At 47.2% G+C, this 21,473-nt stretch overlaps 1 protein-coding gene across 1 annotated transcript in view; it reads right to left on the reverse strand.

Annotated features, from left to right (window-relative positions):
* The window catches only part of Pdcd11 (programmed cell death 11), a 39,756-nt gene that overhangs the window by 845 nt on the left and 17,438 nt on the right, over positions 1-21,473 (reverse strand). The window contains exons 16-34 of the mRNA XM_051200000.1: positions 20,998-21,217; positions 19,894-20,043; positions 19,095-19,210; positions 16,544-17,091; positions 15,126-15,188; positions 11,661-11,769; positions 9,530-9,619; positions 9,241-9,343; positions 8,689-8,866; positions 5,527-5,583; positions 4,975-5,097; positions 3,999-4,121; positions 3,357-3,618; positions 3,128-3,244; positions 2,413-2,562; positions 1,998-2,242; positions 1,210-1,378; positions 775-928; positions 258-423 (exon numbers count right to left, since the gene is read on the reverse strand). Of these exons, the coding sequence (XP_051055957.1) occupies positions 258-423; positions 775-928; positions 1,210-1,378; positions 1,998-2,242; positions 2,413-2,562; positions 3,128-3,244; positions 3,357-3,618; positions 3,999-4,121; positions 4,975-5,097; positions 5,527-5,583; positions 8,689-8,866; positions 9,241-9,343; positions 9,530-9,619; positions 11,661-11,769; positions 15,126-15,188; positions 16,544-17,091; positions 19,095-19,210; positions 19,894-20,043; positions 20,998-21,217 (3,143 nt within the window). The remainder of the gene's footprint in view (positions 1-257; positions 424-774; positions 929-1,209; positions 1,379-1,997; positions 2,243-2,412; positions 2,563-3,127; positions 3,245-3,356; positions 3,619-3,998; positions 4,122-4,974; positions 5,098-5,526; positions 5,584-8,688; positions 8,867-9,240; positions 9,344-9,529; positions 9,620-11,660; positions 11,770-15,125; positions 15,189-16,543; positions 17,092-19,094; positions 19,211-19,893; positions 20,044-20,997; positions 21,218-21,473) is intronic.

Consider the following 21,473-nt stretch of genomic DNA (forward strand, 5'->3'; position numbering starts at 1 on the left):
CACAATGTGAATCGTGTGGGATCTCAAGTCTCCTGGTTCCCGGGCCATCCCGACATCCCAACCCCCAGCAGAGAGTTCAGACATCTGAAGGCTGGAAAGGAGAAGTCACGCAGACCAGGGGAACCATGCCAAAGCTGTTTATTTTTAGTATCAAGTCAGACAACTGGGAACTGCCTTGGGCGGCTAAACATCATCAACGTGGCTAAAGGCCCCTACCCCAGCCCTCACCAGCCAGCCCTGACTGTCGTAGTCCTTACCTGACTTCCTTCTGGCTGCCATGCTTGATGATCATGTCGATGTAGACTGACCAGACGTCTGTGCGTTTTGGGTAAGTGCTCAGTGTGTTTTCAAACATGGCTTTAGCCCGCTCTGCATCCCCCAGCTGGAACTCTAGCTGGGCAAACTTACAAATCACATCCACATCTGCGGAGAAAGGACAGGTCAGAGGCAAGACACTTCCAGAGACCCCTCACTACAGCATACTAAGCTACAGGGGCAGGGTTAGCCTGATTCATTGCTCTAGGGCCAAGATCTATGATATGATGAGAGACAGACCTCCAAAAGGAGAGCCATGCAGACAGCCCCATCCTTAGGCCCACGGACAGCAGAATCAGCGCTAAGTGTGTCTGCTCCTCCCTACTGGGGTCCAGCATCTGACCTGCCTGCACACGTCACCATTCAGGAGCACACCATCATTCCACCCTTTACAAGACACCAAATGCCACTTCCAGCTATCAGGCCCGAGTATGTTCAGGGATGGGGTAGAGCACTCACGCTCCTTGGTGGGCAGGCATTCCAAGGCTCGCTGCAGCACGCGGTGACTAGCCCCAGGCTGACTCCTCCCCAAAACAAAAGCGCCATATTTGATCCAGACGGCCTTCTCCTGCCGGAAACGTTTTAGCATTCGGCTGTACAGCTCACCAGCTTCCTGTGGGAAAGATTCAGTGGAGGAGGAGAGTGTGGAAGGTGAGGAGACTGGGAGGAAGGAGCCTCCCTAGTCATCCCTCCAGGGAAGAAGGGCCTGGACCAGACCGAAGACAGGTGTGAGAATAGCAAGGGGAGGCAGAGGGAAGGAGCCTATGAAGTGACAGGATGTGGGATGTGACAGGGTGCAGAACCCAGGAGGTGGGGTTCTCGCACACTGCTGGCCCTGGCCTGTTCAAGAGCCTAGCGGCCCGGGGCAACCAGGCACAGAGCCTACCATCCTACCTTGAACTTCTCCGACTTGGTGTAGATGTCAGCCAGATGCAGGAAAACCTTGAGAGGCTCATTGTACTGCACAGCCCGCTCGAAGACCTTGGTCAGGGACTCCTGGGAGCCGTACATGTTTTCCAGGTTCAGCAGTGCCACCCACACGTTCAGCTTTTCCTGCTCCTCTCTGAAGGTGGAGTGGGAAGAACGTGAGCTCCCAACTCAAGCTGTACGCCTACGAACTAGCTCTCTCCCAGGCAACTGCTACGTACATCCTCAAGTCCCACCTCTAAGTGCAGACCGATGCCGAGACTGCTGTCTCCATGGCAGCACACTGAAAGTGGACCCTGGGCTCCCCGAGCTCTTACTGCCAAGTCTGGGCCTCCCCTGGCTTCCCCCTCTAGTCCCAGGAAGGAAGCCTCCAGATTACAAACCGGCTGATGATGAAGATGAACAGAACTCTGGGTCTGACTCTCCCCCAGTAGAAGGAGCAAAGCATAAAGCAGGCTTCAGAAAGCCACCTCCACTCTGCCAGGAACAGGTTCACACCCAGGTGTGTGCTGAGGTCCCCCTGCTCTGCCAGTCTTAACTGGGAACCTTGCTAGCACACAGAACCAGTTAACGTTGCCATGGCGATTTCATCGAAGAGGACCATAAAATATAAATGAGTGATCTGTTTCGGGTGGCTACACTTACGAGATGAGTCTGAAAAACAGACCATGGACCACTACTGGCCTGGCCAGGAAGAAATGAGCCATGGTGGCAAACTCTGTGAGTGAAAAGAAAGTGAAGAGCCTAGGCCAGACCTGAAGGAGATGGTCTTCAGGGCCCTCTCGGCTACAGCTCGGGCCTTCTCTATCTCAGTGGCCTGCAGGTGGAAAGCCATGTACTGCAGCCAGAGGATGGAGCTGTTGGGAGAGCTCATCACCAGCCGGTCAAAGTCATCTGCAGACTCAGGCTGCCGCCCCGGGTCCATGAGCGCCTCCTCAATGCGGGACAGCTCCTTCTCGGCCTTCTGCTTCTCCAGCTCCCTCTCCTTCTTGCCCTTCTTCTGCATAGAGGAGGAAAAGTCAGTCATCTGCTCCTTCACGCCCTGGGGAGACCTGAAGCCATGGGTTATGGACAGTCCATGGACCCCACAGAAGACACCTAAGCCAGCAAAGGGCGCAGGAGTGGGATCAGAGTCCCTGAAGAGGAGCAAAGCCTCGGAAACGCACCAACCTTGGCTTGCTGCGGCTTCTCATCCTCCTCACTGTCTGAGCTCTCTCCTTGGAGTGGCAAGGCTGGAGTCAGAGAGTCGAGCCCCACGTCCCAAACGAAGCCTGACGTGAGCTGCAGCCGGGGCACCTCTGCGGGCTTCATCTGCTTTCCCTGCAGGATCCCAGAACATTGAGCAAGGAAGCACAGACCAGACTGCTACCTGTCCCCTGCCGACTGCCGCATCAAAGGACACCCCCCCCCCATCAGCCTGAGGGGACAACAGTGACTTAAAAATGTTCTTTCTAAATCAGTTAGACGATGACTTTATAAAATGTAGACACACCCACCCACTCTCTCACACACACATGCTCACACACACTCACAGTAGCAGGTCTGGAACAGAAATACTGGTGGTGGCATGGATTGACAAAAAGGAGGAGGCCCTGCCCACAGCTGAACCTTGCACAGCCTCCACTCAAGCAGTGAGGAGCGTGGGCTGCTACCGGCTGAGGCTTCTCTTCATCTGCCCACCTCTTTCATTCAGTTCTTAATAAACATGTTATTAGTGTTAACAGACCGAGTCAAGGAGCTAGCCTGGCTGAGGTGCTCCCATCACCCACTTCTTACAGTAAATGAGGTAATGAGGACGGGGCTGGCACAGCACAGCTCTTGGGGAGGGACACAAGGAGCTCCTCCCCGAGAAGCCTTCGCCTCCATGCGTGGCGGCGGCCCTTACCCTGGGCAGCATCTCTGGCTGCTCCAGCTCATCTTCACCCTCCCGGTAATAGACTTCCACGCCACTGTCGTCCTCTTCTGGTGCCCCAGACTTCTTTGGCCTCTTGTTGACTCTTTCCTGAAATGGTGGAGGTGTTGGATTAGGTGCTCTCACGAAGAGAAGGCTGGGCAGTGACAGCCCGCTCCAGCTCTTCCTATGGGTGAGGTGAGGTGTGGTCCCCGGAGCTCACCTGTTCACTCACAGGCTCACGGCGCTCCCGCTTGCCCTGCCCACGCCTCCCAGACTCTTTTTCCTCCTGCCCCTTCTGGTTCTCTTTCCTCTTCGGACTCTTTTTCTTTTTCTCTTCTCCTCTCAGGGCCCTCTCTTCAGCCCCTTCTTTCCTCTCCTCTGCGTTTAGAAGCAGTGGTTCTGGGGAGGCAGAAAACACGTCCGGCTTCCCAGTGTCGCTGGGAAGGAGTGACAGATCTACCTGGTTCCTCTCCGGGTTCACACTAATGCAGGAAGAGAGTAAGGGCAGGAAGTAAGGACGGAAGGTGACTGGCACCGCAGGTTGTCCAGACATTCAACAGCAGCAGGCAGGCCTTCTTTCTTCACCCGTCAGGCCTGGCCTGCCGCACCTGCCTTGGAATGCTCAGGATTCTCAGGCATGATTTACATATTTCATCTGCTCAGTGGAAATGTAAGGGAGCGCCTAGGATGGACCTGCTTCATCACTTCTACTCCAGGGCTGAGGCTGTGGAGCTGAGGTCAAAGGTTTTTCCGCTCATTTGAGTACCACATGTATCCATGCCTTCTCCCGGGGCTCCCAGAAACGGGTGTAATGCACACCAAACAAAGGAGGACAAAGAGAGCAGGTGGAGAAGACACCTACCGTAGGACCTTGGCTGTGATCAGCTTTCCCTTGGGGAGATAACTGCCATAAAGCTCTTTCTCGGGTGGGCTAGACTGAGACACACGTGAGTTGTGGGCCAAACCCACAACTGAAGGCCCAAGGCTGAAAGGAGACAGAAAGAAGCCTGTGGGCGTGAGCATAACACGGCCCCAACCAAACACAGTGTTGCCACTTTTACAGCGCCTCAAGTTTTGAAAGGGTAAATGAGACATTGATGGCATCCAGGAGGATAAAGTTGGTTTTGGAAACTGGAAAACATCATCATGTACAATGAAGCTATGAATTCAGATTTTGTTTGAAGGACTGGAAATCCACCCAGGCAAGCTAGTCAAGGGCCCCATCACTGAGCCCTCCAGCCATAGCTGGTCTGGAACTCACGATGCCGGCCAGGTTGACCCTGCCTCTGCCTCAGAGCATCACAATTAAAGCTGTGTACCACCATGCCCAGCTCCCCAGGTTCTTTCATCCATTACAGTACTAGAATGTCTAAGCCACAAACTGCTAAATAGACACAAAGAGAGGAGACACAGAGCAGGGAATGTGTAGCACTGGTGCTTAGGGACATGGTGTGATCACATTAAGAATCATGAAGCTGGGTGTTGGGACTGCCTTCTGGGGACTGCAATAATGGCTCCATGTTGATGGCTCCCAACAACCACATGGGGGTTCACAGCCATCTGTAACTTCAGTTCGACAGGATCTGATGCCCTCTTCTGACCCCTGCACACACTAGAGCACCAGGAACACACGTGTTGCACATATGTACACATATGCAGGCAAAGCACTCATACACATAAGGTTTACAACTTGGAATTTTACAAACTGATAAGATATAAGCTCTCGTCTACATTCTTATCAAAGTTGACTGGGGGAGCATGCTCAAGGCCAAGAGGGCAGCCAAGGAAAGCAGTCTCTGGATGCAAGCCCCAAAGCATCAGAGCTTCCCGTTACTCACTCTACGAGCACACCGTGTGACAGGACAGATTTCACATAGCCCCTCAGAAGCTGCCCTTCCTTGACGTCCTGGATGGAGTTAATCTCTGGATCTTCGATTTTACTTTTTGTCTCTCTGTTTGTCCTAAAGGAACACAAGGCTTACATATACATACCTTTAACCACTGCTGCTCCCCAGTACACCTGCAATAGTCACACTATGTGTGACTGCCTCTTCACCCAGAGGACTGCCACTGCACAGCCCAGCCTGCTCACTCCTGTAGTTCTGCCAGGCCAGGGCTATGTGTCTGACAGCTGGCTATGCAGAAGCAAGCCAGAGAGAGGCTAAGTTTAAAGCCTGACCTTAGCCAACAGCCATTTCTAGCCATGGAATAAATGGACGCTGACCAACCCCTTCTATCTATCCCATACTCACCTCCCCACAGCAGTACCGCCCTGTTACCCTGGCCTCCCACACTTAGGTAAGTGAACCGCTCCCTGTGAAGGTGGAAGCTCAGAACTCTATCACAGGAAATGTCTTCTGTGTTGTTTTCATCCCGACCCCAACACTCACCTGGATGACCGCAATGACAAAGTCAACAAACGGTGTTCTGAGGACAGGACATAACATCTGGAATAGGCAAAAGAGCAGGACACATTCAACCGTCAACATTTCCTCTATAGACACAAACATAAAATTAAAATGGCTTTAATAATTGCATCCTCTTGTCAGGTGGGTAAAATGCAGTAGGATACTCTCACAGTGCAATCTCAGCTTCTGGTATCTTCAACTTACAAGTATGTTGGCACATAATCTGTCAGAAGTTGAGAGATATCTGTACTTAAAAGATGAGATCACCCCACATTCTTTTATTTTCCGAGACAGGGTTTTTCTGTGTAGCCCTGGCTGTCTTGGAACCTGCTCTGTAGCCCAGGCTAACCTCGAACTCAAGAGATTCATCTGTCTGTGCCTCCAGAAGATCAAAGGCCTGCACCACCACCACCTGGCTCCCACATTAATTCTCAACTATAATCCCTGAGAGACATCGGGAACACAGGGCAAGGGATAACTGAGTGAAGACACAAAACAGCCAAGCGGCCATGCAGTTAGGCCTGCGCAGAGAGACTTTGCAGAAGAAAAGCGGGGACAATCTCACTGTCCCCAAAGTAGCTCAGGTAAAACGAACTCACACTCCTCTATTGCGAAACGGAGGATTAGAAGAAGAAAAGGTCATGGCCACAATGCAATGCAAAGGTTCCCATGACAGAAGCCTGCTTTTCCCTAGCACCAGAGCCCCTGGGGCTGGAAGGAGCTTCTAGGCACTACCTTGAGGCAAATGATTGCCTATCCACATCTGACAGATGAAGGGAATTCTAATTGCATGCTACTCACAGGTCTGGCTGTCATAAAAAGTATTCAAAATGACTATGTTGCAAAAAACCACACCCTCATTTTGTAAGCTTCAAGAGACAAGGCAGAGATGATCTGTGTGTCCCAGGAGCTCATTAAGGATGTTTTTGTCTGCCAGGCTCTAGGTATTTTTGTCCTGTTTATAAGTAGTTGACAACTTAGGTGGATGTCAGTATCTGGGGCATTTGAGATGGGAGTGGGCCATGACTGTTTTCTAGACTCTGTCTCCCAAAGGTAAGCATTCTACCATGAGCCAACGTTGTCTAGGCTTGTAGTAGAATACATACCTTGAAATCTGGCTATTCAATGACAATTTTCTCAGGCTACAAAAATGGTCTTGGAACAGAGTGGGGCTCATAGCTCATGTGGGCTCCTAGCACTTGGAAGGCCCCTAAGGAAGATCACAAGTCTGAGGCCAGCCCAGACTGTACAACCAAAGCCACACAACCAAAGGAAACTCCCAGACAGGTCTGTCTGTGGGCATCAGAGACAGTTTATAAAGTACTCACCCCCAAGGCTACCATACTTTTATAAAAAACACGTACAAATAATTTTTAAATTAAAAATATGAATGTTCAAATAAAAATGTACAATTGGCTTAGAAAATAAAAGCACAGAAAAATATGAAGAGATAATATAAGACCCTAGGGGAATCCTGTCCTCAGCGTGATTACAGACTGCACCGAGCTCCTGCCTTATATTCCTCTCTAGAGCTGGGATCAAAAGTGCTGTTTTTCTTTTAGACTATTTCACTCTCTTGTAGCCTGGGGTGACCTTGAACTCAGAGATAGATCTGCCTGGGATTAAAGGTGTGGCCTCCACTGCCGGTCCTCTCTGGCTAACTCGTGGCTCAGCTCTGCACTCTGATCTTCAGGTAAACTTTGTGAGATTACAAATTATCACTACATCTACATGGCAGCTCACACTCACCCATAACTCCAGTTACAGGGGATCTAATGTCTTCTGGCCTCTGTGAGCACCTAGCACACATGTGGTGCAGGGAAAACACCCATATACATAAGATAAACACAGTAAAATAAATAAGAGGGTAGAGAGAACAAAAGAGGGTAAGGGGGGGGGGGGAAGGGAGCAAGGAAGGGAGCTACATATATTTTCTTATATGCAGAATCTAGATTTAACTGTCCCGCCCCCAACTGCATAACATAGATGCAGAAGGGAGATGATCTGGGGAGAAGCAGACCAGTTGAGAAGAGATGGAGAAAGATGTTGGGAAGGATGAGTCTCAGCAAGGTACAATGATCTTATGTATGAAAATGCCTTAAAGATACCCATTACTTTGTATGCTAACAAACAAAAGTTTAAACTAATCATGTTCTCAGCTGTACCACAGCTGCACCCTAGTTAGTGTCAGTCCTAGCTCTTGGGGCTCCAGTTCAAGGAGAGGGTGTGTAAGTATGGAGGTCTATTTCATGGCTTCTGTAAAGCAAATCCACACACAAGAAACTAGCTACCCAAGGTGCTTGCAAGAGTGCACCCTCTATCGGCAGAGTGAAGAAATCACATCAACACAGGAACAGTAGATAGGCTATGTCAAGTTGTTAGACACTACCTGAACCCCACTGAAATTCTTTATTCACAGACTCACTCCACTTGCAGAGCAGGGCAGGAGACCCTGCTCAGGACATGTCTAATAAACAGACATGTGCTCCCAGAGCACAGCCACTGGTGTATGAGGAGGCAAATGAGGCCTATCTGATGGGCCTTTCTGAAGATGGCACATCCACACAGCACACATGGTAATTATGTCAAAGGATACCTAGTAGCACTTGCACACATGAAGAACATGCTTCTGAACCCATCTGGGGCCAGCTAGACAGGTGACTCGGTGGTCTGAGGGTAAGGAAGTGCTTGCCCACCAAGCCTAATGCACTGAGTTTAATCCACGTGATGGAAGCAGAGAATCAACTCTCACAAATTGTCCTCTGACCCCAACACATGTGCTGTGGTGTGCACACAGTTCCCTTTCAATTTTGTTTTCCTTTCTTCCCTGCTATCAGTAGCTCTAAATGTTAGTGATATTTTCCTCCCTATAGAGTCAAAAGGACCTAAGTATGTGACTGCAAGAGAATAGGGACAGAAATAAATTATTAGCAGCCTTTCCATTTTCATCTGTGTATGAATTTTTAATACACATAGGATATTCCTGTGAAAAAGATTTTGGCAGTTCAACTTGGTGTCAATTTTAAGTAAATCTGATAGAATTTTTTTGGGGGGCCACTAAAATGACACATACAAAGATGCCACTCATCATTTATCAGTTAAAAAGAAATCCACCAATTTCATACATAGATTGTCTATGCTTACCTGACAATCTTCTGGGGAAAGAAATCCTCCAGGACTACCTCGGAGTAGGAGTCACTCACATGAAATAAACTGGCTTTCCCTATCTTCCCGAAGGGCAAAGAGATGGTCAGTCCCTTGTTGGGGAGCACACTTAGTACTCGGCCCATGACTACTTCCCCTTGTTCAAGTTTGTAAGGACCTGGTGGGCAGAAGAAACAAGAAAGCAGCTGGCAGTCTGGCCTACTACAGCCTGTCAGTCCAGAGGAGAAAAGAGGCCAGGCAGACTTGAGGCGTCCAACTTAAGTAGGCTCATCATAGCTTGAAGCCATGAACCCAACAAGCATGTGAACCTGAGGTTCTGAAGAACCTGAGGAAGCCAAGTTTAGAAAAAGGGGACCTAGGGCACTGGGGCTATACAAACCAGGAGAACAAAGCCCAGAGAAAACCAAACAACCCACTCCCAGGAAGCTCTCTGCTGGCTTCCGGCCACTGAAGGCTCTCCTTCAACCAGACAGGGACTGAAGACCTCCCCAGCCCCTCTCGCGCACCCCTTTCCACTGCTGCTTTCCACACCTATGAGTGACAGACACAAGAAAGCCTTGGGGACGTCTGAGCCGACCACCGTGGCCCTCAGGGCCTGTCCAACCTGGAACTTCTTTTCTGGATGTTTCAGAACCTGGAAGGATTAAAAAAGAAAAACCCTTCTGATGTTCCCATAAAACATCGCATATCCCAAAAAAGTTAACACTTCAGTCTCTATAGCAAAGGCTTCCCGAACCTCCAAACCCCACATCTGCTCAGGGCTCTTTGTACCCCATGGAAACTCTTGAGTCTTTTCTCCAAGGATTACTCAGACACTGACCTTCAAGTTGAGGGAGGTGAGCAACAAAGGAATTCTCCCTCGGATGTCTGGCGTAACATCTACTTCCAGCCACTTCTTAACTGCATTGTACTGTGGGGGACAGGGCAGATGTAAGAGCATCCCAGGCTACCCCCCACCAGTAAAATACACTCTCTTAAGAACAAAAGCTTGCGAAGCTCCAACCCCACATTTCCCCAGGGACAGGAATCCATCCTAATGCAATCATGGCCTGACCACTTCCACATCTCATGGGCTTCAGCCAGAGTCTAGTTTGGTTAGCCCAGCAGAAAATGCCTTCCTGGGACTTCAGCACAGACAACAAAAGAACATGCTGAAGACGTGCACACACATTAAGACAAATCCCACCAACCTCTACCCTCCTCTACACTTGCTCCCTGACAATTAACCATCTCCAGGGGCTAATATTTTATTTCTAAATCAATGTAGATTTTTATTTCTCACTACCTCATCCTGTCTTATACCCCAACTTTCAACTCAATAAAATATTTACCAAGAAGCCACTGTATAAAATAACTTCTTAATAGTGGTAAATAAAAGCCAAGCCCTGCCTTCAAGGTTATACTTGAGCTTTAAGCAGTATGTAAAAAATACAAATGCTACTGGAACATACTGGCAATCAACAATCAGGGAAGATGGTAGATGCTGACCCTAAAGGGTACTAGGCAGAAGGAAAACAGGCAAACCAGGTACAGGAACCAGCATGATATCAACAGGAGGAAAACCAAAAATGGTTGTGATGGTAACTGACTGGGTTACTAAATGTACAAAAATACCACGAACAACTGTCTATGCTACGCTAAGTCATCTGGGGATTATGAATGCCTACAGGCGGGGATGACTAGAGGAATCAGACACTAGTGACTATGGAAGACGGCTGGCAACAATGAAGAGACTCCATGCTGAGTGTGGTGGTACACTGGGAGAGGCACAGGATCTCTATGAATTTAAGGTCAGTCTGCTCTACACAGTGAGTTCTAGACCAGCCAAGGACCCTGTCTCAAAAACAAAATCAATCAAACAAAACCTCCAAATAGTGGAGAAAGACTGGACTTTGTTAACGGAAAGCATGGGAAATCTCAGAGTGCCAATCAGACTTAGTATCAAAGGTGAGTCAGTCTCTGGACAGCTCACCCTGCTCAGCCAAGGCCACATGCTGTGGAGTGGTCTGGCCCTGCAGCAGCTCTATGCTGAGATCAAGGCCTGCCATAACCTGGAGCAACAAGTCCACTTGGTTCTGGGCAGTATCAGCGCTGTCTGATGCAGCTCATCATGTCTTCCATTAGCCAGGTGCAGCTGGCCTGTTAGCGTCTCAAATGGTGCGTCAGTACATAAAAGTAGGGATCCCTAGATTAACACCAACTCATCCGCTTCATCACACAGGCCATAACTTGGTCACTTTGCTGCTGTCATTAAAGACTGGACACTGGCAGCCACTGCATCAACCTATTTTGTTCATTCCCAACCAATTCACTGCTTGGTACATCTGGTACTGTCTGTGCTTATCCTGAAACTTCCATGCTGCCTTTCTGATGATCTTTAAAAATTTTAGTCCTTTCACCCTTTTCCTCCATAACATATAGTTTTAAAAGATTTGTCTTTATGTGTGTGTTGCCTGCATGTATGTATGTGTAGCACGTGATGCCTGGTGCCCAGGGAGGTCAGAAGAGGATGACCCTGAACTGGAGACCCTGAACTGGAGTTAACAGACTGTAAGCCACCAGGTGGAAGCTGAGAACAGAGGCTGGGTCCTCTGGAAGAGCAGCAAATGCTCGTAACTGCTGAGCTATCTCTGTAGCCCTCTACATTGCATTTTTCCTGCTCTCAGTTCAAACTTAAGTTGAATAGACGTTTCTTCAAGGTTGCAGATAGCTCCGTGGAGTCAGGGGCTGCAGCCAGGACACACACAGAAGGGAGAAAGAGCAGTAGAGGTACATGTGCTCCCTGCCACCACTCCTTTATTTTGGTCCCACCTAGAGACCAAGCATCATCACCCTCAGCCTGCGCAAGGATGATGCACAATGCGCAGTGCAGTCTGACTCTAGTCTCACCCAAGCTGCTCTGGCTGCTCTGGAGGAGGGTCAGCCCTGCAGTGAAGGCAGCAACGGCTCACCTTCTTGAAGAAGCAAGTCACGGTCTGACCGTCCTGATATGGCTGGGTCTTCTCCACGGGACTTACAGAGTGAGTATTAAGAGCACTGTAGTCATCCTTCTTCAAATCACTGTTTGCAAAAAAGGCAAAGCACAGAGTGAGCCAGCTGCAGGGTAGATTCTAGCTTGAAAGAGCCTCCCTCAAACGACCAGAGGATTGGAAGGGGCTCTGCTACTACTGACTCTCATGGTCAACTTTCTCCTTAAAGCAGACTCTTCTCAATAGCCAACCGGGGACTAATCATCTCTTCCAAGTCATCAACCTATATATAAACCAGCAGAGAACTACATCATGAGTCTTTCATAAACTTAATAAATAAAACATTTTTATTGCTAGGTAGTTCTAGCACAACACCTTTGATCCCAGCACTTGGGAGGCAGAGCCAGGCAGATCTTCCTGAGTTCGAGACCAGCCTGGTCTCCAGAACAAGTTCTAGGATGGTTAGGGCTACACAGATGAGCCCAGTCTCAAACTGCACCCCTCCCCCCAGACAAACACACACACACACACACACACACACACACTCTCTCTCTCTCTCTCTCTCTCTCTTCCCATCATACTCTAGCTTTTGCTATAGTCTGCCCTCCCGCAAAAACCTCAATGAATTTGATGGCAATCTCATGTGAATTAGGTAGCATTCACAGTAACTTTACTCTTTGCTGCTGGGCCAGGAGCTGAAGTCAGAGCTTAACTCAAAACCAGGTCTCTGCCCTCCGCTGAGCTACCATTATCAACTTATTTTCAGGCATGACAGGGCATGCGATCTGAAATTTGTCAATCCATGCATCACTAAACAAACAGAAAAAAAAAGAGGAATTGCTAACCCAATTTACCTACTCGAATAGTTTCTAAAACAAGACAAGACTCACCCATGTAATAGTAAGTGATGCTGGCAAAAAAAAAAAAAAAAAAAAAAAATGCATTTGTGCTAATGAAATGAAGAAACATTTTTATACCAGAAAAGCTGGTCATCCTTCCCAAAAGAAATGTTTACAGGTGAGCACAGTGGCCTGAGTTCAGGGTTGTTTGCTGTGATTAAGAATTTTTCTGTAATTTTAAGGAAGATCAGAAACAAACCTAATTGTAAACCTTCATTTTGGGAATGAGTATGGTTTGGCACTTTCATCGGATAAATTACTATCATTTAAACTGACTCTAAATGATTAGATCTCCCCAAGAAGTTTCTTTTCAGCAGTGCTAGGGATGGAATCTAGGTCTTTGCCCATCCCAGGTAAGCATTCTACCCCTTCAGCAACAACCATCCATTGAAAAAACATTAAAAAAAAAAAAAAAAAAAAAAAACTAATTTTTTTTAGCTCAGACACACACAGAAAGCTCACACAGGGCAGGAAGTGCATTAATAAAAGCCAGTCTTTACCTAAAGGAAATAGGTATGGTGGCACATGCCTTTAATTCCAATACTCTGGAGGCAGAGGCAGGTGAATCTCTGTGAGATAGAGGCCAACATGGTCTACAGAGTGAGTTCCAGGACAACCAGAGCTACACAGAGAAACCGTGTCCCCAAAAACCACACACACACACACACACACACACACACACACACACACACACACACACTTAATTCAAAAAAATTTTTACATTTGAAGAATAAACTTCAATAACTCATTTTGAATAGCTACTACTGAGAGAAAGGAAAAGAAAAGAAAGCTTTCAGAGGTCACAGACCTAGATGTGTTCCTGAAGCACTAATTACAAGACACAAGAATGACTGGGGGTCTATAGTGACCTCTACTGACTTCTTTTATCAGCTGCAGATGGACCTCTTCAAAAATAAAATTGTAATGAAGAATTATCATGCCACTGAGTAAGTAGATACAGAATCATTCAAATGTTTTTCATCCTGACTCCCAAATACCAATTCTAAAACATAAGCACTGGGAGCTGGAGGGCTGGCTCAGTGGTTAGGGGCCTTTTGTTCAGCAGAGGGCCCAGAGTCAGTCTGTGCTGCAGCCTACTCTGACAGTCACTTGGCAGTACCCATTAGTTTGAGATTTTTACCCTTCGTTCAAATAAATGACTTGACCTCATTTAATTAATTAAATGTTGCGAATTAAAAAACACAACATCACAGGGCAAAGAGAAAGCTACTGCACTAAAATCACTAGCATGGTGAAGGCCTTTCATTTTCCACAACAAAGACTCTAGAGGATACAATAAAAAAAATCCGCAAAACTAAGTAAACCTGAGTAAACTAAAATATGTGGTCAATACAGCAAATCTAAAATCAATGGGCTGAGTTTAAAGCTTCAAAAATATGGTCAACAAATGAAACTCAATGTCCCAGAAATCACCCTCTAACTCAAACATAAGCCTTCCCAGAAATGCCCTGACCCTGCTCCTTAGAAGTTATCCTGAAAGTCTTTCTGTAACACCCCTTGATGTAAGACTGGCAACCTGTCAGATCCCAGGTGACCCTGCACAATGGTCACATGTCTTCAGCATCATTTACTGATGGTCCATCAACCCCAAAAGGTTGGGTCTTTTATAGGTGAAGGAGAAACGAGTAGGCCTGCAGGTTAAAATGCTTACAACCTGGAAACAGGAGTCAGCATGGCAGGCAGGGCCCACGGTCCTCCCCCAGTCTCCCACACAATGTCACTCACACTCACCAGGGAACCTACCTGAAGGTCCACACACATCAGCTTTCTGTCACCAAGCAGTGAAGCTGCAAATGCTGACAGAAAACCTATTCTTGGCTACAGTGCTTACTGCAGGAATTACTGAGTTCAGGTCCAGGGCAGAAATGTTCTTTTTGTTAAGACACTGACTAGTAAACCTGCAGCAATGTTGACGTTCTCCTCCTGCTTTCTGAGACAGGCTCTAACTCTACGGTCCAGCCTGGCCTTGAATTTGTGGCAATCCTCCTGTGTTAGCCTCCTAAGTGCTAGGATTTCAGGTATGAGAATCTATGCCACTTTGTGACTGTATTTTTGCTTTCTGACGATCTTAGGCAACCCTTGTGAAAGGGTCATTTGACACCACCACAGGCTGAACCATTGCTCTATGCCTACTTTAGCTTTTAAACCTCTAACTAGCCTGGGCAGGGGGTGTGTTAAAAAAGAAGAAGAAGAAGAAGAAGAAAAAAAAAAAAGCAGCCAGGAGCCGAGGCTCAGTTGTGAGGTAACATGAGCCCTTGGGTGCCAGCTAGTCTTTCCTTCCTTGTGGTACTCCTTGGTGAGATGTGGAGTTGGAAATGTAGGCATGCTCTGATGAGTTCAGAGTCTCCAGGGAGGAAAAGGGAGATGGGCAGTTAGTTTCCTGTACACACAAACTTGGTGTCTAGAGAAATAAGGAGACCTAAGAGGTAAAGATAACCTAACCCTGGTAGGATCAGGAAGAACACAGGGCTATTGGTTCCAAAGCCCAGCATTCTTTCCCTGAGGCCACTGCCAGGGTCTCCCTCACCTTGGCCGAATGCTCAGCTCCAGGATGGTCAGAACAAACCTGGGGTGACTTATTGGGAGAAACCTAGAGAAAGAGAGAGAGAGATCAAATAACTCCTTACTCTCTGCTAACACAAAGATCCCAGATCAGGGTCTCTGTGCCTCCCCCTATGCCAAACTGATTACCACCACCTCCTCCCCTCACACTTGCAATAGGCTGACAAAGGCCTCCCTGAGGAGCTTTAAAAGCTATCACATCAGAGCCTTAAAAGATTTGACTGACAGACTGTTTCATTCTAGAGGTCTAGAAAGGATGAATGACTTACTGAAGATCCTATGCTTACTTCTTGAAATTAGCATGCTGTTGTAGAATATTACTTTAGATGTGTTACATTTGTTTATGCTCTAGAATATTTATTTAATGTTGCAACAATGTGTTGCGTTCTTTTATGTTGTATTTGTTTAACTATGTGAAGCTGTGATTCTTCGCCTATCTAAAACACTATTGGCAACAGCCAATAGTGAGGCAGGAGAAAGGACAGGTGGGGCTGGCAGGCAGAGAGAATAAAAAGGAGAAATCTGGAAGGAGAAGGAGCAAGAGAGAGCAAGGAGAGGAAGACATCAGGGGCCAGCCACCCAGCTACACAGCGAGTCACAGAGAAAGAAGTAAAGAAAGGTAGACAGAATAGAGAAAGAGAAAAGCCCACAGGCAAAAGTCAGATAGGATAACGCAGGAAAAGCTGGCTACAATAACAAGCCAAGCTAAGGCCGGGCATTTATGAGAAAGAATAAGACTCCATGTGTGTATTTATTTGGGAACTCCTTCTTTTCTTGCCACAGCAAGAAATTCTACTGTGATAACACACAAGATTTAAAGGCAGGGGCCTTTAAGATGGCTCATGTGTAGTCCTGACCACCTTAGGCCAAGCCTAAGATTCCTCAGGGAGACAGGAGAAAACTGACTCCTGAAAGTTGTCTTCTAACTGCCATACACTGGCCATAGTATGTTCGCGCCTGTGAATGCAAGTGTGCAAACACAAATAATAAAAATAAAAGATGTGCCATGGAGGGTGTACTATAAGAACTGCTGACAAGTCCTCAGGAGGAGCTATGAGGAAGCAACCTACTAAGCAGGCAACATACATGCTCACTTACTCAGTTTTCCCAGACGGCTTTCCAATGCAGGCTAGGCCATTATTACCACTTTACAAATTATGGAAATAATTCAAAGCCAGGTCTAACTTTAAATCCACCCTTTAACCCCTTTAACCACTACATTCTATATTTAAAAGCAATAAGCTAAAGGTTCTGACTGATTGCCCTTTAGTTAACTGAGAGAAAATATTTATATGCACCTTTTTAATTTTTGCCTATGTTCCCTTTCCTCCCCTAATTGCCACACTTCCCTCAAAGCTAGCCCAGTCTCCCAAAACCTCATACTTCGATGTCTTCAGGTCTCGCCCACCGATCACCCGTGCAGTGACTTTCTCCCCAACTTTTAAGGTGGTTGTAGGAGAGGTGCCCACTGGAACGTCATCTAGAATGCGGGAGGCATGGATACAGCCAATTATGCCATCTTCTAGAGTCACAACAACATGAGTGGCCTTCACAGATTTAACGGTCCCAGTGACTTTGTCCCCAATAGCCAGGCCATGCTTCTTTTTAGTCCTCACAGTCAAATCCGAGTCCTCCTCTTCCTCCTCTTTGTCATCAATTGTCTCTGAATCCCTCCGAGCTGGTCCGCTGGTCCTCTTAGAAGCTGGCCCTTCCACAGCTAAAATCAGACCAGTCACCCCTGGTTCTGTGGTCTTGAGGGTGAGACACACACCCTGTCCCACATGTAGCTTCTCAGAGTCAAAGTGGAAGGTGTCGTTGAGGTGAGAGATCAGGGAGAAAGCTACAAGCTGGCCAGTCTCCATCAAGGAGGCCACGGCAAAGGACTCCTCCAGGTGCTGCACGATGCCTTGGTGTCTACTGCTTTTTCTCAGCTGGAAAAGGGAAGAGTCCTATTCACTCTCACACAGTATGGTTACTTTATGCATGGCTCCACATGGCAGCGTGTGAAGAACCCGACACCCAGGAGACTGAGTTGGAAGGCACAGACATGGCTTCCCTTCCTGCAACACTCAGTTCCCAACCCATCAGTTCTTTTCTTTCAGATGAGGTTTTGCTATGTCGTCCATGGTAGCACAGAGCTCAAATATTCCTGCCTCAGCTTCCCAAGTGCTGGGATTACAGATGTGTGCTATCACACCTGGCTTTGGTTTGGTTTGAATGTAAATTCCTAAGGGCAATCCTAGAACTAGTGACTCTCAACTGTGGGAGTTATTCTGGTGAATCTGATGCACAGCCAGGGGACCATCAGTGGTCTTAAGACTGACTGGTCCGGCCACAGGCCCGCAGCACTTGCTACATCACTGAGGCAGGAGTCATTCATGGGAGCTCACTGTGTTCATGCTCTTCTGAACCTAAGCTTTACTTGGATGGTAAGATGGCAGGACCTTACCACACACCGAGGGAGACTGCCGGACATGTTGGCACATCCCTGTAATGCCAACGGCTGGAGGTTGAGGTAAGACAATCACAGAGTTCAGGGGCCACTTAATAATTTCTAGGCCAGTTAGGGCTACGCATGAGAAAGTTTTTCAAAACAAAAACAACCAGCAACAAAAAATGCTTGGGATAATGATCAAATACAAACTGAACATATCTCACTGAAAAAAAATCTAAAACCCAAAATGCCTCCAAATGCAAGTTTTTGAGAGTTATTAGCATACAAGACTTGAGAAGTTTTACATTTCAGGTTTCTTCATATCCTTTCAATTAGAAATACTAAACAAGTAATGTCTATGTAAATATTCCAAAATTCAAGAGCCTGAAGCTGCCTAGCATGCTGACATACACCTATAATCTCAGCACTCAGGAAGGGAAGGCAAACCATGGAGGGAAAAACTTGATTCAAATAACAAAACACAAATACAAAAACAAAAGCCTGAAAACTGGAACATTTCTGGTCCCAAGCATTTCATTTTGAATAAGCAATACACAACCTATACACTTATTTTTATTTTATTTTTATTATTTTTTATTATTGGTTTTCCGGGACAGGGTTTCTCTGTATTGCTTTGGAGCCAGTCCTAGAACAAACTCTGTAGACCAGATCCGCCTGCCTCTGCCTCCCAAGTGCTGGGATTAAAGGCATGCACCACCAACACCCAGCTTCAACCTGTACATTATTACCCAGACAAAATATCTACAGATTTTGAGATTTTCCTTAAACCTATTCTTTGTATTTTTTGGTTTTTCAAGACAGGGTTTCTCTGGCTATCCTGGAACTTGCTTTGTAGACCAGGCTGGCCTCAAATTCAGAGATCACTTGCCTCTGGGGATTAAAGGAGTGCATTACCACACTTAGCTCTTACATCATTATACAAAAAGGTACAGAGACATGAAGGGAAAAGCATGGACATGGTACCTGGGCATGAGAAATGCCCAGACCTGATTTATTTGTTTCAGATGACTTTAAAAAAAAGTTTACAAGAGCTTCAACATTTATTTAAAATATGGTACACACCCATAACAAGAATGGCATTTGAGAAGCCAAGGCAGAACTGAGTTCAAACCCAAAGAGGTAGGTGGGGGTTGGTGCAGGGGTGGAAGAAAATGTCCATTTAGCAACATTAGGCCCAGGCAGTCCTCTGATAACAACGGCATGGAGCCAAACAGTCTGGCTCTTGTTGGCCAGGCACATACCTGCCAGTCTGTCTGGTCAGAGCTCTTACCCTCCCTATTATGTATGTCCTACTTACTCAGTAGAATACCTGATTGTCCCTAAAGATAGGGAGATCATAAATCTGTCACCCTAACCAGCATGAAAATCTGTCCTATCAGCTATACCAAGAGGTAAAACTACAAGTTCCCTGAGCTGTGTGAGTGTAGTGTGGAAGTCGAGGCATAAAGCCGTAAAGACGGGAACAGTAAGTGAGCTTACCTTCCTAGCTTTCCTATTCACCAAGTCCTGGTGAAGGGAAACATGGACCTCCAACTTCAACACGTCCACATGCAGGACGACAACCTTCCTCTTCTGCCCAGACTCCACCTCCTGCCCTGCAGGGCAGAACCAAGCACAGTATGGTCAGCTTTGCGAGAAGGGGAAGGGAAGGTAGCTCTCCCAGGCCCTCAGTCCGAAGGGCAAAGATGGCTCTCAGGGAAAAACCAAGGTGGTCTACCACACCTAGGTAGGACTGGAGAGGGTCTTCATTTATGCAACTTAATAACATAAAATCCCAACTTAGAACACAGTAAAGGCTCTTCTGTCTGAGTTTCCTGCTGCTGTATAAAATACTCTGACGGAGCAGCTTCTGGGGGACAGGGTTAGTTCCGGCTCAGTTCACGGTGCAGTCCACCACGGTGGGGAAGGAAGGAAGGGCAGCAGAGACTGGAAACACGGATCACCCTGCATCCAGTCAAGAGGCAGAAAGCAAAACAGTTCCCTTTCTTTCCTTTCAGAGCCCAGGCTGTCCCATTGCAATTAAGAGAAAGGTAGCCTTGTTGCCGTTGCCTAGGCATGCCCAGAGGCAGACCCAGGCAGTTCTCAATCCTGTTACATTGAGCACTGACACTAATCACCACAAGATCCACACTTGCTTATTTATCCTGCTATCAACAGTCTTGACTTTCATTCACACAAGGTAAGTATACTTCAACTGAATCAGCTCATCACTGTATGAGCTCGGAAAGTCTGTAATTAAGCCCATGGTCTCCCACCAATCCATGATGAACAAACTCACCCGCCCGGTGGTATCTGCTGGCTTTCAAGATCAGGTCAGGGACCGGACCTCCACTGAACACCACCGAACCATCTTCCAGCACCTCTTGTACCATGACATCAAGGACCATCCCTGGGGTCATCTCAGCCAGTGTCTGGATCAACACAGAGTCTGTCAAAGGCCCAAGAGAGCAGGGAATTAGTGAAGGGCTCTCAGCACTCCTTCCCTCTGGGAACGTGCTGGAATCTCAGAGCAGAGGGACTGAAGGAGTAATTCACTTCCAGCAAACCATCCAGTGTCAGACCTGACTGACAGGTAGACAGACCTCTGTGAGTGAGAGGCCAGCGTGGTCTACACATAGTGACTTCTAAAACAGCCAGGGCTACACAGTGAGACCTTGTCTCAGCAAAACAAATCCAGCACAAAAACAAAACAGTGTCAGGCCAGTAAGATGTCTCAGTGGGCTCCTGCTGTCAAGCCTGAGGACCTGAGTTCAATACTTGCAACCCAGTTGGGGAAGGAAAGAACCAACTCCCACAGATTATTTTCTGAACTATATATGTACACTACAGCATACTCATATTCTCTCATGTGCACACACAAATAAACATAACTTTTGTTTGTTTTTTTGTTTTTGTTTTCCAAGACAGGGTTTCTCTATGTATCCTCCTGGCTGTTCTGGAACTCACTCTGTAGACCAGGCTGTCCTCAAACTCAAGAGATCTGCCTGCCTCTGCCTCCCGAGTGTGAGATTAAAGGAGAGCACCACCACCACCCACTAAGTATTCAGACAGACCTTCATCTTAATCTGAGTAGTAAACGGGTATTCATTTCATAAACATGCAATGATTACTTTATGAATGGCTACTCTTTCTTTAATCGGGACCGTAGGTTGGTTCACTATCTAGTAACACAGAGAGAGAGGAATAGACGCGAAAGGGAGAAAGAAGAAAGGGCCCGCTAAGATGGCGCGAGAGATGCCCTCATCAAACCGCACCAGGGTTGCCTTGTCTTTTAATTATAGAAAGCCCCCACGTCACTCTAGCAACATGTGCAATGAAAGCACACACTCCGATTCGGAACTCATCCTCTGCGGAAGTCCTGCCTCCACTCCACGGGCCCCACCTTGGTTGCTCATGAGGCTGCGAATGCCCTGCAGCTCTTCCAGGCACTGGCACAGGAGGATGAAGCTGGTGCTGGCCGAATCCCCCAGACTGCAGTCTGACAGCCGCAGAGACAACAGCATCCTTTGCTTCTCCTCGTCCACATTGGTCACCTTAGCAACGACCGTCTGACCCACTACAAAGTGGTCGCTTGGAGTGGTTACAAACTTGTCACTCATGATCTAAACAGTGAATAAAAAAATGGGGAAAGGAAAGTAGCTGTCCACTAATACCATTCAGGCTAAGGACAACACTGTGGAATAGAATATCTGTTTAACTAAATAAAGATGTGTTACATTTGTTTGTATTGTAGAATAATTGTTTAACTATGTAAAGATGTGCTGCTGTTTCACCTTGCCTGCCTAAGGGACCTGACTGATCTAATAAAAAGCTAACTATAGCTAGGCAGAGGAGGGATAGGCAGGGCTGATGGGCACA

This window comes from Phodopus roborovskii, unplaced genomic scaffold (assembly GCF_943737965.1).
Source record: "Phodopus roborovskii unplaced genomic scaffold, PHOROB, whole genome shotgun sequence".
Taxonomy (NCBI): Eukaryota; Metazoa; Chordata; class Mammalia; order Rodentia; family Cricetidae; genus Phodopus; species Phodopus roborovskii.